The sequence below is a fragment of the Bombus pyrosoma genome, linkage group LG1 (assembly GCF_014825855.1).
Source record: "Bombus pyrosoma isolate SC7728 linkage group LG1, ASM1482585v1, whole genome shotgun sequence".
Taxonomy (NCBI): Eukaryota; Metazoa; Arthropoda; class Insecta; order Hymenoptera; family Apidae; genus Bombus; species Bombus pyrosoma.
Genome location: NC_057770.1, coordinates 3,775,729 through 3,791,180, shown reverse-complemented (window position 1 = coordinate 3,791,180; position 15,452 = coordinate 3,775,729). Strand labels below are relative to the sequence as shown.

At 42.5% G+C, this 15,452-nt stretch overlaps 1 protein-coding gene across 2 annotated transcripts in view; it reads right to left on the bottom strand.

Moving 5' to 3' along the window:
* Positions 1-486: 486 nt before the first annotated feature.
* Positions 487-15,452, bottom strand: part of LOC122570024 (B-cell receptor CD22) — a 314,194-nt gene continuing 299,228 nt past the window's right edge. For both annotated transcript variants that reach the window (XM_043731832.1, XM_043731841.1), the window contains exons 10-11: positions 9,227-9,405; positions 487-3,143 (exon numbers count right to left, since the gene is read on the bottom strand). In XM_043731832.1, coding sequence (XP_043587767.1) covers positions 2,910-3,143; positions 9,227-9,405 — 413 coding nt within the window. In that variant the 3' untranslated portion in view covers positions 487-2,909. The remainder of the gene's footprint in view (positions 3,144-9,226; positions 9,406-15,452) is intronic.

The following is a 15,452-nucleotide window of genomic DNA, read 5'->3' as shown; positions in this document are numbered from 1 at the left end:
TGCAAGTTGTTCTGTGTAAAAATGTCGTTGACTATTTTTGGTCGCTACGTGGGAAGAATGTGGCGCGATCAAAGGTTAAACGAAGCGTGCTGGAGGAAAGAAAACTTTTAAAAATAAGAAAGCTGAAGTATGGAATAATGAAAAATAGAGTGATTCTCAAACACCGCATTCAAACGTGCCGCACCGACAAGAACCATTAGGAAGGAAATGACCGTGAAGCTAGGCACGTTGGTCGAAGGAAACCGCGTGGTTTCTTCGCCAAAGTAATTTGTCTGCTTTTCATTCCCTTTCCGTTTGCTCACGACGGACTTTTGTCCATGAAAACTTTTCTATCGATGGAAATATTTACATAACTGTTAGAAATTGTCATTAACATTTACACGGTGAGATTTATTTACAAAGTTTCTAAATTTTCGCTGTCGAATTGGAATTATTAGGAAGAGGAATTTCAATTGATACACATGACAATCATTATATCAACGCAGATATTGTAAATATCATTTATTGGACTTTTAGGCGTCATGGGGTACAACGATTACATCACGTTGCTTATTTATAACACCTAAGCAATTCGATAAAAATGAAAAGAAAGAAGAACTACGGGGAGACGTTTTCCGTTCGTTCGGGTAAAAATCGTCGAGAAATGAAGAAACTCGGGGGGCGGGTGGGAGGGGGGGGGAGAAACACTGGATTAATTTTCGTTCTCGCGTCTATAAAGTGTAATAATGCCGACTTCCGTGCGGATTAGGCGTGAACGGATGAATGAAGCTATAAACGCATCGCAGTCGGCACGCGTTGACAAAAATTAGGAACCACTGCGCTTACAAAAATGTACGCAACAACACCATTTTTTTTCTTTCTTCCTTCCTTTTCTTTTCTTTTTTTTTCTTCTTCTTCTTCTTCTTCTTCTTCTTCTTTCAGAGGAACTGGAACGATCGAAACGAGACGCTACATTCACCTCTTATCCAGCAATCGCGGAGAGATAAAAAACGAATAATCACGAAAGACAACGATGTTACATAGGTTCGTGTTAATTTGTGTTTTTTCTTTTTTTGTTTCGTTTGTTTTTTCCTTACTACTGCAGTACAATCACCGTACAACCATCGAGAAACGTATAATCTAGGACGTTGATCGGGAATAAGGAGGAGTTTCGTTTGATTTATTTATCGTTATGATCCTGTGTTTGAATTGAAATCGTCATCATCGTCGTCGTCATTATCGTCACGCATTTTTCACGGCCATTCTCGATTGAAAACTAACCATCGATCGGTACACGACATCCAGGGGGAAGGCGAACGAGAACTTATGGCTAAATAAAACTTTATAAAAATATATCAACGAATAATAAATATATCTCTAACAGCGTCACTGTATAATTCGTCATGCATAGCCCTCGGTGTACGACAGCCTATGCATTTACAATCACTATATACACGCTATCTTTTTTTTTTTTTTGTTTTAATGCTACTTACCTAAAATAATATACAACAATGTATTCTTTTTCCTTAATGTTCCTATTTTCTTCTTTTTTTTTTTTTTGTTTTACGGAATATTTCTTGTTTCGTTTCTTGCGTTTAATTCAATTCGTTACTTCGTTTTCTTACCCATACACGTAATTAATCCCATCATTTTCTTCCCTCTTTGACTCGACTTTCGTCGATTTCTTTTCTTTGGTTCATGTTACGCCCTAACAGTTACATTTGAACGAACAGTAATCATTTTCTATACTTCGACCACGTTCAGCCGTCGACGTTCTGCGAACCCGAATGTAAAAATTGGTCTCTTGTTCAACGCGTGTACATCTCTCTGCCTTCATTGCATTCTTTTATCGTTTGTCTTTTTTTTTCGTCCTCTTTCATTCTCGCATGCCATCCGGTTTCTTTACAAATAAACTATACAAATATTTACACGTGCCCTCCGTAACGCATAATCTCGTCGAATATTCCATTTTATTAAGCTTAATCGAGGAAATCGCCGCGAGTCACGATTCTCGTGGTCGAAATCTCGCGACAATTTAGTTTACAAAGTTTTCCCCTACGCGATAACCGTATCCTCTTTCGAATTACTTTGGCCGCGCCGTTTCTCCATTTAAGGCCAGAGAAAGACATTGGCTACGTCGCGGTCGTAGATTCGAATCGCAGACTTCGAGGTATCGAACACACGTACGAAACTGTGGACTATGCTTTTTAATTCCACTTCGGAATGGAAATTTCTTTCCTTCTTTCCCCTCTTTGTTTTTTTCTCTAATAAAGAAGAAAGGAGAAAAGAGAAAAAGAAAAGGAAAATAAATCTATAATGTACAGTCGAAGTTACGTGGATTCGATTTGTCAATCCCAACCGTCGTTTATCATCTAGAAAACCCTATGACAAGAACGCGGAGAAAAAGAAGACAACAAGAGAGAAAAAAGAGAATACAAAAAGAATAAAAAAATATGGAAAAAGAAAAAGAACGAATGTAGCAACGAGATCCATGATTAAGGAACGTCGAGGCCGGATTATCGTCGTCGCCGGAAGCTCTGCATCGTTCATCGACAACGACAGCGTCGATAAAAGGCTTTCTCGTTTAAGCGTGTTCACCCTTTCGATACATAATAAACAGGGTTTCCTCGTTGCATCGTCATCGAGTCTCGCCTTGAGTCAAGAACACGCTAATACAAAACGTTGCTCCGTATTCTTATCTGGAACGATGTATCCCATTCATCTTGCTCGCTCATTCTCTCCTTTGTAATTTATATATTTTCTATTTACAATCGTCGAAGATGGCGAAAATACTGACGGAACTTTGACTTCCTTCCCCCTTGTTCTTATCGTCTAATCAGGGAAGCTGATGTACAATTTTTTGTTCGAGTTCAGAGCCACTCCCTTGACTCTTCGCAAGCAAACGTTATCGACGTACTCCCAGCGATGTCTCAGCGGCGATGCTCCTGCAGAATGACCAGGGCCAGACACATGGATAGGTAAGTGAGACTCGCTGACCGGAAGTGAGCGTGACTGTACTCGGAGGCGCGCGTCACGTTCAACAAAACGGAAGCGTCCGAGATCCCTTCCGACGAGCGAACCAGCACAAACCATTCGCCGGCGTGAGACCATTGAATCGTGTCGAAGCTCAGCACCGTTCTGTAACAGGACTCCGTGCCACCGTCCTGAAAGGCAAACAACGAGAAACGTGCGTCGTTAATGAATTCGATACCGGTGTTCCCGGAGTTTGTCAAGTATTCGTGACCTGATTCGTGCGATGGTTTTAAAGGGCTCGCTAGGAACCACCGACGGTTATAAAGGATAATTTATCTGGATGGAGTTGCGGACGATCGTTGCTACTGGCAAGTTTTCGAGAGGGGAAAGTTGATAGCGGAATAGGTCAAGGGTAGTTCGAGATTTTCCATTTTTCCCCCAATAAGAATTGCTACTGGCTTCTTTTTTTTTTTGATGGAGATACGTAGGCTGGGAGAGAAATTTCAGTTACGTATCTTTGTGTTCGATGAAATTTCTTCCTGCTTTTTTTGTGGAAAAATGGAATGGCAGAAGATGGAAGAGAAATTACGTTGCGTTCAAATAGATTATCATCCGTCCGACGAAATGACAATTAAATACAATTGTTTACGAAAATGTTTGAACATTCGTGGGTACTTTTATGAATATACCGTGTGTGCTATGCAAACGTTCAAATATTTTCGCGAATCATTGTGTATGTAATAATGACATAAAAGTAATATTAAGGCGATTAAGACGTAAGGATTTGCTTGTGTTAATTTAAGGAGATAGAATTTTTTCAGGATTCTCGTGCCACATATCGCATCTTTATAGTTCGATATAATTGTTAAAATAGAATAAAGTCAGAGCGTGGATCTCTGCCATCAATGGACCAAATCAGCGCAAACGCAAATTGAGATAAGAAGTTGATATTCAAGCAAGAGTTTCGGAGTCGTTCGATTTCCCGAGCTTTTTATCACGCGGCGTTCATTAACTTGCAATTCGATAAAGTCGATCCTACGACCGTATTTCTTATCTGCCGCGATTCTGTTTAGCTACTTGAGATTAAACTTTCGCGCGCAACTTCCACGAAAAAGCGAAAACTTCCTACATCGTGCCACGTTCTCGCTTCAATTGCCCATATCACTTCCGATTTCCATCGCTTTATCTTCCTTCTCTCCAACTTATATACCTCCTTAAGCTTCTCCTTTTTCCCCCTAGCACGGTTCTCCTTCTTTCGTACCTTCAGCTTTTTGCACGTCGCCGATAGAATCGATCGAATTAAATCGGCACGGTTTCGAGTGGTTGATCGATAGAGACGCGAAGAACACGGAGCTGAAAATAAAATTGAGCCACGCAAAATGTCAACTGGCCAGAAATAAAAATGACGCCTTTTATCCGATTAACTGCAACGCGTTACTGCGAGTTCCATTATCGCGTAATACAAAATCAGGCACACGTCAAACGATTGTCCTGTTTTATTCAATCACGTTAATTACTCCGATTATTTTTGCACGCGTTTAATCAACGGAAAAACAGACGGTTGACCGAACGTATCGATGTTAAGTTCCTCGTAATACTTTTACGGACAAGCAAAGGTGGAACCGTATCAGAAATAAACGTACGAAACGGTATAAAAGAAACGTGGATCTTGGAAATGATATTTAAGCTCGTACAACGAAATTAAATCCACAGAATCCCACGTAGAATCGTGTGGAACACGAAAAAAGGTATAATTATATTGCACGATGTTCCCTTTATCAATTCGTGTCCTTTCCGTTTGGTAAAGTACGTGCAACGAAGAAATACGTTTCCGTAATTGAATCGGATTCCGCTTGTCTCGGGGGTAACTTCTCTCGCAATTCGAACCAGACGTCGTCGTTCGCAGTGTCGCGAATTTTTCGCGTGCAACCAGTCGCAGTTTCTTGCTCCATTTAACTTTGCGTTTCATCCTCGTCCTTTCTCAGTTTCACCAACTTACCACCGATCGCCATCCCAGACTCCCTGTGCTCTTTATTCTTCAGCTTTGCTCTTCTCCGTTACCATTCTTTGCCCTTAGTTCTCTTCTTTGTGTCGTTTGCCGAGACGAGTCCACGTCGACGCACATCGATGTTTCACTTGATTTGTGTGTACCCTTTGTCGAATTTGAGCAATTTACGATCAATTAAGTAGCTCGAGTACATTCAGTTTCGATTTTAGCAATGTCATTTTCATTTCTCGACGTGTATACGTGTGTTATTTCGTCGTGATTGCTGTGTAATCTATCACGAAGACTTCTATCACGAATGAAATTCCATCACGGTATAATTTGATCATAATTCGATATTATATAACAAAGGCACAAGAGTTATCGTTTGGAAATGCCAGAAAAATAGTTTTCGAGGATCAGAAATATCCGGAATACGCTCGTCAGCATGTAATCCAGCGAAGAGCGCTCCATTCGGCACTTTTATTCTCCGTTGAAAACCGTATTCTCTGTAAACGATCGGAGATGCGAGAACAAGGTGGCAATACCGGGACCCTTTTATCTCGTATCGGCGTGGAAAACTTCTTTTCCCGGTGCTTCATGTACAAACAGCGTTCGACCGGAAACGGTACGACATCCTCCAGCGTTTCCCTCTCTGTCCAACTGATTCGTCGATCGTGTGCAAAGAGTGCAAACACATGGAGGCGTCGCGACTCGTCGTTTCTACGTCGCGTCGTGCTACGAGTTCGTTCCTTTTGTTCGTCGTGGAGGGTCGATCCACGGGAAATTTCATCGAAACTTTCGCCCAGCAACTCAAAGCGAAATTTCCGCGGCATTCGTCGAAAGCACGACTGATAGTAGTTAGTACGTGATTTATCTGTCTATCTCTCTGACCATCCTCTTCTCTATATCCCTTGTTATCCACGGTTGCAGTAGCGGGTAATTAATTCGTAGAATTGCAGCTCCCCGACCAGGGTTACGGAGGGGCCACGTTGCAGCGTGCAAGCGGAGAACGACGAAACTGAAAACGGGTGCACGTGTTGCGGTGAACGTAGTTATTTCGACCTAGATTCTGTTTTGAATACCTCGCACTGTGTCGATACCGGCTACCAACTATCCCAGTGTACTTCCGCCGACGAAGAATTAATAAGCTACCCCCTGTGGCGTGGTCCGCGTGCTACGTAATCACGTCGAGAAAGGAAGAAATTTCGTATCGCATGCGGCAGCCTGACCGACGCGGTGTGCTCGTTCGAATAAATTGGAAAACACGTTAGCGAAATTTTTATGGCTGCTCCGTTACGCGGTTTACCTCGAATCGCTTCTTTTTATGAATCGGCTCTTCTCTATGAAATTAACGTATTACGAAACAATCTCGTAGTTTTATCGCTAGCTGTACTAAAGCGATAAAAATGGTTGTATTATGCATATAATATGTAGGAAATATATTAGCGTTTGACGTTTTCCTTTGTAACAGAGAAAGAAAGATACGAGTTGTGTTTTGCAAAAGCTGCCTCTTTCTTTCAAGAAAATTGTACCTTTATCGATGAATCGATATCGATTAACGCGCGATATTTTGTAAGTAATTAACGAACGCGACAGAAACTAGAATTTAGTGTTTCGTGAGAAACGTAACGATTATGCCTTGCTTGATATAGGATAGGAAATATGTTTTAGTTTTCAAATCGTCGTCTGTTTTCCAGGCAGACGGAGGAAAGCCACGATTAATCCCTCTTGGAGGAAACGATATTATAGCGGAACGCAGCACGGAATGACTGTTCGAGCGTAGACGAAGATCTCGTGCATGTCTCAAGAAGTGGAATAATGCAGGAACAAGCGAAACGGCAGTGGAGCTTAAGCGCTTTAAAGGAAACGCTCTTCCTTCCTTCCTGCCCCTCTCTTTCTTCCTATTTTAACGAATGATCCCTGGCGATGAAATTTCTTCCGATAAAGGAGACGGAGAAACGAAAAGATCGACGACGAAATTAACAAAGATGATCGTTTCCTTCCTTCCTTTTTTTTTTTTCTCCACTCGTTCAACGAATTAAGAACGCTGGCGCGTGGGACAAAAGGGATTAAAAGTTAGTAAAAACAAACGTAACACACGTGCATTAGTAAATCCCTCTAAAGCTATGCCAGATTCTTTCCTCTCCTCTCCTCTCCTCTCCTCTCCTCTCTTCTGCTCTCCTCTTTCTGCACTAGCTACCGATCTCTCTTTCTCTGTTCTCGGTTCCATGCGTTTCACCGTTATTCCTGATTCCTCGGAAAAACAGTTAATCCATCTTTTGTACGGAGTATCTAGACTCTGTCTGTCGGTGAAAAATAAAACGAAAAGAGAGAGAGAGAGAGAGAGAGAGAGAAGGAAGGATTGAAAAAGGAGAAGAAAGGCGTGCAACGACGTCGCGCGGAAATGAAATAAGCGCCGGCACCACGTATGAATCCGGTATCCCGTTTCATTCTTTCGTTCTCTCATATTTTCACGGTATGCAACAAGCGTTCACTGTCTCACGGCTTCTCTTTCCTTTTATTCCCACCCTTTTGTCCCCTTTCTACCTATTTCGCCGAGAAGAAATCACGTTTCGGCCGGTTCTCGTTCGTCGTCCGCGATAAAAATATAATTCTCGCGTCCCGAGAGCTGCGAATTCCTTGTTATTCCCGTTTGTTGGTGTTATTGTTGGGAAAGCAGGAATTGTCTGGTTGCCGAGGCTTGCGGACTATCTTCAAAGTTAAATTGCACCGGATGCTCCTTCGTTGACCCGGTTGAAAAGCGAGCCTCGCTTCCTGGTGATCGTCGTTGCGAGAATTCTTGCATTCTCGAACGCGAGTCGAGATATTTTGCCCTCGTGTAAAACGAGTCATTTCTGGTTCGGACGAATCCTCCCTTTTCGTTTTACTTGTTTCGAGGATCGAAACGCTGTTTCGGACCAACAACGCGGCGAGTCAGAGAAGTGGAAGTTGGTTTAGCGGGCTGAGTATTTAGTTTGAGAAATCGCTATTTGTTTGTTTTCCTGGCTGTTAGTAGATTTATTAACAAAACCACGTAGGCAACGTTCGATAACGGATTAAAGGATTTGCATACTGGAATTAAAGATTCCGCATGAGATTACGGAAAAAGTAGATGGATGAAAATACGTAAGAGTGCGGAGTGTAGGGAAACGAAGAATTCTGAAATGGAAAGCAAGAACGAGGAGAAGGGTTGCGAGGAATAAAATAAGAATTAGAAGTCAAGCAGAGGTGTGAAAAGGAAAATGATTTGCAAGTACAAACTGGGAATTACGACAGAACTCGTGACAGAAAGGATTTATCAAGGGGGTTTGCAACTATGTCGGCTTCAAAAAGTCGAAATCTCTATTGCATTGTTTTTTAAAACTTGACACGCGTAGAATATTGTGGTAAAAGAGTATTTTGAAATTCTAAAAAATAGCGGAGTTATAACTCCGAATACGAGTGCATCCTCTTGTTTTAGAGACAGATCAGCTTAAAACTTTAAACGCATTTTTCACGAAACTATGTTTTTCGACCTTGCGCTTAGTAGACCTCCGAAACTCTTCATCCGATTAACTTGAAATTTCTGCGCATTGCACTGAGTAACATTATGCGATACAATGTACGTTTGACATTACAATCCGTCGAATTTGCATAAACGTTCAGAGTTGATTTCCTTCAAGGAAAAATAAAATTTCATCTTTAGCAAGCCGGCATTTTCTTATTTTTCGAAATTGTAGAAAAATCGTACGCTGCATCCGAAGATAATCTGTTTCTGTATAAGATCGCGCAACAATTCTTTCATTTTTACAATCGAGATACGTTTGCCGTTGGCTGCAAGCAAACAACGTCCCGCTGGATATGAAATCGCATAATGTTGTACCACTATTTTATAATTTTACGTAACAAAAAAGAAATATGAACGCAGAGCTAACACGCTGCTTAAAGTTTGCTATACAAATCTTGATTCTTTATCAAATACTTGTAGGCGAAAAAAAACTATTAGATTTACCTTATTCTTTCTTTAGATCTCCGGGCTTGCATACTCCCTTCAAGCGAATTAATAAAAACGTGCGTGAAATTGATTTATAAAACAAATAATCCACAAACAGAAACAGTAACGAGAAATATTAATAATTTCCATCTTCAATTTTCCATGTACAAAAGGACTGAACAAAAATTAACTGAATCTACGACGAACAAAAATTAATAAACATATTCGAACGCGTTCTCATGTACGACAATATCCATGTACAACCAAATCGAGTGGAAAAATTGCGTGAATTCGTAAAAGACCAAGAAACGTACCTCGATAGCAAGCGCTTGAACACCATCTCTGGCCTCTGTACCAGGTACGTAAACGCTTTCCTCGGACATCCAAAGCACCTTGGTGTATCTCGGCTCTGCGCAAAATTCGACGACGACGTTGAGCGATTCACCCTCTTTGGCCGTGACTGTTTGACTAGGTGGATGAACCATGGGTCGACCTGGAACAAAAATTCGCAAACAATTCTGTTATCCATGCGGTCATGGCAGCGTATACGCGTTTCTTTCGTCGGTCATAAATCCACCCCCTTTGGTTCCGCCAGCGTAACCTAACTCCTTTTATCTTCTCTCTCTCCCTCTCGCTCTCATTCTCTATGGAGCTTGCACAGAGCTTTATGTCTTGTTAACTGGGAAAATATCTCAGCATGTAGCTAAACGACGTAATCTTCCGTAATTCCTGTTAAATTATGTTGTCGTCGCCGCGTGTTCGGCGCGCCACCGTCATGTTTCTATCTTAAGTGGAACTTCATTAAGGTGATCGAACGAAACGGTGGGCACGTTGAAACATCGTAGCGTAGGATAACGGAGTTAGGCGAACGTAGTAACATAGCGAATTTAGTGGAAAATGAAAATATCGATATGGCTGTGGGAAATCCTTTTTAACGCGTATTTATTCCGCGAAGGTATTTCCAGTTTCCCCTATAACACGTTCGGTCGGCGAATTGTCAGACAATCGATATTTTACGTTTACGCGGCTGGTTATTAAAACAAGTGTTGGAACGCTGTGCATGAAGTCTGGCCACGCACAATATCGCGCGTAGTCGAATTTGCTTCTCGCCGGTTAATTTATTCCGCTTGGCAATCATGTCACAATGGCTGTTACAAACAATGAAAAGGTTGATATGTTTATCAAGTTTATACGCCGCTTTAATCACTGACTGTTGCAGTAATTTATCGCGGCAAGTATTCTCGTCCAGTGTAATCGATATCAAACTCACACATCCACCACCATCTCTTCTGTAAGATACCATTCGTGACTAATCAAGTGCGCTGTAATTTTACAAATTTGCAAGTCTTCAACATTTTATTTCATTTTAACGTAATATTTGTTTAATTTAAAAAACGCACCTTCTCGTTTCGCCAATGGCTTTCCGAATTATGTCACGCGTCTATTAAACGACGTATGTGACCAGACGAAATAAACCATCTTTTACATTTCCATAGCGCCATTCTTTATCCATTTGATGAGACATCGGTGTCAGTTGCGCACGAAATTCGCTAAACGACCAACGGCGTCCACCGCGCCTTTATTTTCTCCTATTATTATTTATGGCCGTTTTTCCGTGTTTACGAGCCGGATCGGATCGAAACATCGGCTTTTCCGCGTCGATTCGCGGTAACGCCCGCGACGCTTTTGATTTACTCGTTTCCACGAGTTTCGTCGATCCCTGCGCAAACACGGCCTCCAGCCATCGAAACTAGACATTTACAGCGCGACAATGTGGCCGCAACCTATAGCGACTCGTTGCACCAAGAGAAAGATAGACGCAAAGCGAGCAGATAGAGAGAATCGTAGCCGTGACTTCTCGATTTCAAAGCCTTAAGGCGATCGTGATTTCCGGGACAGTTTCGCTATCTAGCCTCGTCAAAGTATTCTGGTCCCTAGAGGCACCTGCTGGAAACGTGGCTCAACGTTTGCAGAAAGGAAATACATTTGGAAATCATGAATCAATATGACCACGTTTCCGGTACCAGCGTTCGACGCCAATCGTTGTTTCGTGTTTCAATTTGTTATTCGATACGTTTACACGTGTCTTCGCTTCACGGCTAAAATAAAAGTGACTTTCGAGACAGTGTTACGGTACAGAAAACGCGATACGCGTAAGTAGTTGTTCTGTTTAGGAATCGCGAGAAGAAGGACGAACGAGGACTATGAGATCCCTACATCAGAGCTCTCAACAATATTGTTCTATCGTCGCTTGCGCTTGCGACAGGTACGCGGAAAATGTTACATCGGCGTAAAAAGCGCAGAGTATTGAACGTAAGAAAAAGGCGAGAGAGAATAGTCTGGATTTTAAGCCCGGTAGATCTCCATTTTAGAAGCCATCACATCGGACGACAAAAACAATTCATATAACTGAAGTTCACGTAATAATAGAAATGCATCGACTCTCTCGTTATCTATGATTCTTCGTTCGAATAACAGGGCTTGCTATTTCAGATAACGGGATTCAATCTACGGGAGTTCGTTTAATCGGGCTCTGATTAGAATTTCGTTCCAGTAAACCGAGCACTCGAGTCGTCGAGATATTCGAATTACATACTATACGAACCTTTAAATATTCCCTAACGTTCCTTCTCGCGATTATCATAAGGTTCACCTTTTGAGAAATCTTCTTCCAGAGAATAGAAACCCTATTCGGTTACAATTTTCACGCGTTCACTAGCTTGTTAGCAACTGCAGATCCTCCGCAGAGATCCAACGACCGAATCCAATAATTTCTAAAGGAGCAAACTTTTCGGTTTTACTCGAACGCTCTCCATTCACGGTGTCTTATCGAAACGATCGACGTAGGAGAGACACTAGCCACGGCCAGCGGCTGTGCTCGATGTCGTGGCAGCAGCTTTGTTGCTGCACTTTGGCTAATTGAAGCGTGGATGCCGGCCGGTTGGCCAAGAAGAGTTCGTCTCTTTCGCTCTTTCGCCACCAATCCCCTCTTCTCACTCGTCCCCTTTCTCCCTCCCCCGTCGCCGCTCCTTTTAGCCGTTCTCATCTGCATGGATTTCCTGCTTCGTAAAGCAAGCTTTCTGACCCTGGTTGGCCTATCTGCAACGGTGAATAGAAGCGGAACAGTACACTCGGCCGTGGCTGCTCATGAATATTCCTACGACTGAAATTACTGGAATACCTTGGCTGCGCCTCTTGTTTCTGCGGCGAGGGTGAAAGCAGTCGGCCGTCTGTCCGACTGACTGTCTGTTCGTCTGTCTGTCTGTCTTTTTTCCCTGTCTCACCTGCGTGCCGTTTCAATACCTGCGTTTCACGTTCGATACGCTGCAAACTTTTCGATACGTCCGCTGGTCGGGACTCCGCGTGTCTTTCTTCTTCTCGGTTCTTTTTCTTCGTTTCCTTCGATATGGATTGATCGATGTATGGGAGTCGTTGAAGCTCATTATGAAGTTTGATAGGAGTTGTTGTAATTGATAGTGCGTTTCGCATGGTCTTTGAACAATTGGTTTCAGTTGTACGATGACAGGCTATTGAAAAGTTTGTTCTCGTTGACCTGTCAGAGTTGCCGCGGTTTTAGATTTCGGATGGAAACCAGACTGTCTTGCACGGCGGCGCCGACATGGCCGCGCCACGAGGAGATGTCTCATTATGCGCGGAGGGGGCTCGGTGTGTCGCTCGTGGCGGTTCTCAGGCCTCCCTCGATCGCATCAGGAACGGCCATCGTGGAGGTTTTAGCCGGTTGGAGTCCGACGCTACCACGCCGCTTTCCCCAGAAGCGGCCTGGCGTCCGTGCGGATTTCCTCCACGTAAAAAAAAAAAAAAGATTTCAGATGGAAAGTTCGTTTAAATACGTGTGATCGGCAATGAGTTTTGAGCGTTAGAAATACGCGGAAGGATACAGCAGAGACGAAATTAGAGCGCGAAAGAAGAGCGTTTGATCGGTTGAAGTCTTTCGACGTCCTGGGAATGCTTGTGTTTTATATAGCTGTGGAGTCGCTTTGCACATCGTTGGGTCGTTAAATCGCCAACGTTGCACGTAAAAAGCCGGAAAAAATGTAATAAATAGATCGCAGATATTTACGAATTTATGGGAGATTTAAATACGCAGGAATGTACCGAACGTATGTAATATGCAGAAATATGAAATATCCAAAGTGGAGTACTCGTTATAATATTTAAAAGGTGAAACAAATCCCCGTTCTAGTTCTGTCGACAAACATATAAATTTGCATAAACATCGCAGAGTGCAATAATAAATAAATTTAATTATTATTCGCAAACGTATACCGTACTTATTCGATAACAGTTTAACCAAATGGTTTTGAATGGTAAAATCATGCCATTTTTTTTCACCTTTATTCTCCTACGCCGAATCCATTCGTTGTGCCACAGTGCAACGGTTTATTCGTTTGTTAGCTACCACTCGGCTCCATTTGCCGCGAGCGCGTGTTCAATTATACAAATGAAATAACCGGCCGATAGTTTCTGAACTTCAGCTTGACGGAACAAAGCTGGCTTAATTCCGCCATTAATTCTAATTGAAATGATTAATGAAATCAACGACGGCGAGTCGAAAACGCGGCGCGGCATCCGAATGGGATCAGAGCTAATTTCAGGGCGATGCTCCAAAGCCCACAAAATGCGGTTTGCGTCGCTAGCTCGAACGTGTTCCGCGAAAATGTAAATGCATTCGCGAAACTGCCATGTAAAATTCCCGTACGGGGTTCTCCACCCCTTTCACCTCCAACTTTGCCCTCGCGTTAGCGTTAATCTTCAAATTCGAAATACTCTTCGTTCTATTTCTTTCTCTCTTTTCTCTCCTATTTTTCCCCCTGCGTTGAAAAATTCTTGGATAGTCGCGAACTCGATGGACGAGTACGTGGCGGAGAAAAAAAAAAGAAGAAGCTGAAAGAAACCTGCCGGTCGTTTCGGTGAATTTTTTATACGGACTGCGTCGGCCCGCCAGCGCACGTGACACACATGCGACTCTATGCATTATGCAGAACGTTATTAAGAATGTGAAGAAACTCCAGATCCTCCGTGTTCTAATTATAATTTAAGCTTCTTCCGGCCATGAATAACTCAGCTGTGAGGAATAAATTGAAAGGGAGATGCGGAAGCTCTTTAACTTAAGGATCTTGAATTAAAAACCACGCCGTTGGACACTTTTCCGTGCGTTTCGTGGAACTTCATCGTGAACGGTATCGTTAAATATTTAACAGCTACCGCGTGAAACGATATCTTCAATTTCATCGATGTTTTATCGATATCCGCGAATCTATTTTGATGGAAAGTTAATTACCGTATCAACGAGAGCCATCGTGCCATTAAAAGGAACATCTTGCAGCAACATGAGGTTGCAGATAGAATTCTATTTCCTAAATTATTTACAAACTATATTCGAGCTAAAAATTAATCGAACTCTAGCGTGATTCTTATTCGGCAGGACTCAATTTGTTCAAACTTCTCGAATTCTCATTCTCAATTCTTTCACGACATCTGTACGACTCGCGCTTCTCAAATTTTCAATCACTCGCAATGTTATTCGTCGTAATACCTTGTTCACCCATCGACGAGTTTGTTGTCTATTTTCTCAAAGATATTCGATCATATTTTATAACAGTCCCTTCTTCTTACTTCTCACCATAACGAGAATGAAACGACCATCGAGTTCAACGACCTTAGACGCCATGAAATTCTTCAGTTCGTACGGGTCGCTAGACAATGTTTCCTTTAAAAAGCAACACGAAGCTCGTAGCAAAGAGTGGGCCAGCGCGAACGTTATTTCGACGAGTGATGCGCGCTCGATTATCCGTGACTAGTGTCAAACGCTTACATAAAACGGAACGTTGTTACACGCGGGAACAGAAAGGACGAAAAAACGCGTGTTCTCCGACGAGTTGGGTGAGGCGCATTTTCGGTTGGCGAAAGTCGTCGCTTTCTCGTCGAGCACAGAGGTTAATTATCGATCGTTTAACGGTATAAAAGTGAAAAAAAGCAGCGAGCAGAGCAGGAGAATGAAAATCCGGAGGGAAGGTATCGTCTCGTTCGCTGGAGCAAAAACGAATAGAAATCCTCGGCCGGTCGAATTCTGCGTCCGGGACGACTTCCGGGAGGAGTCGCGTTCCCGAAAAGTACCTCTTAGCATGTTAAATGAGCCGTGGGCAATGGCTACGACGGCCACGGTGATTCATTTCTGGTGGCATCGCGGAAAAAGTTTCGACAAGAACGACCACCGTTACGGCAACGAATCCCTTCGAGTCGACGACTCGCGTGCTGTATACTTTGCTCCATCGAAACTTCGATCTATCTTAGCAAACTTCCCACCCTTTCTTTTCGCAATTCCGACGCGACATTTAAGTGTTACGTATTCCAGCGAAGCTAACGATCGTCTGTCTTTCTTTTCTTTTCTTTCCTTTTTTTTTTATTATTAATCTATATATTTATCGACGAAATAAATTCGAACGGAATAACGTTACGTTAATGAGAATCATAGCAATCAATCATAGTAATTTAATTTTGACATTATCGCGATATGTG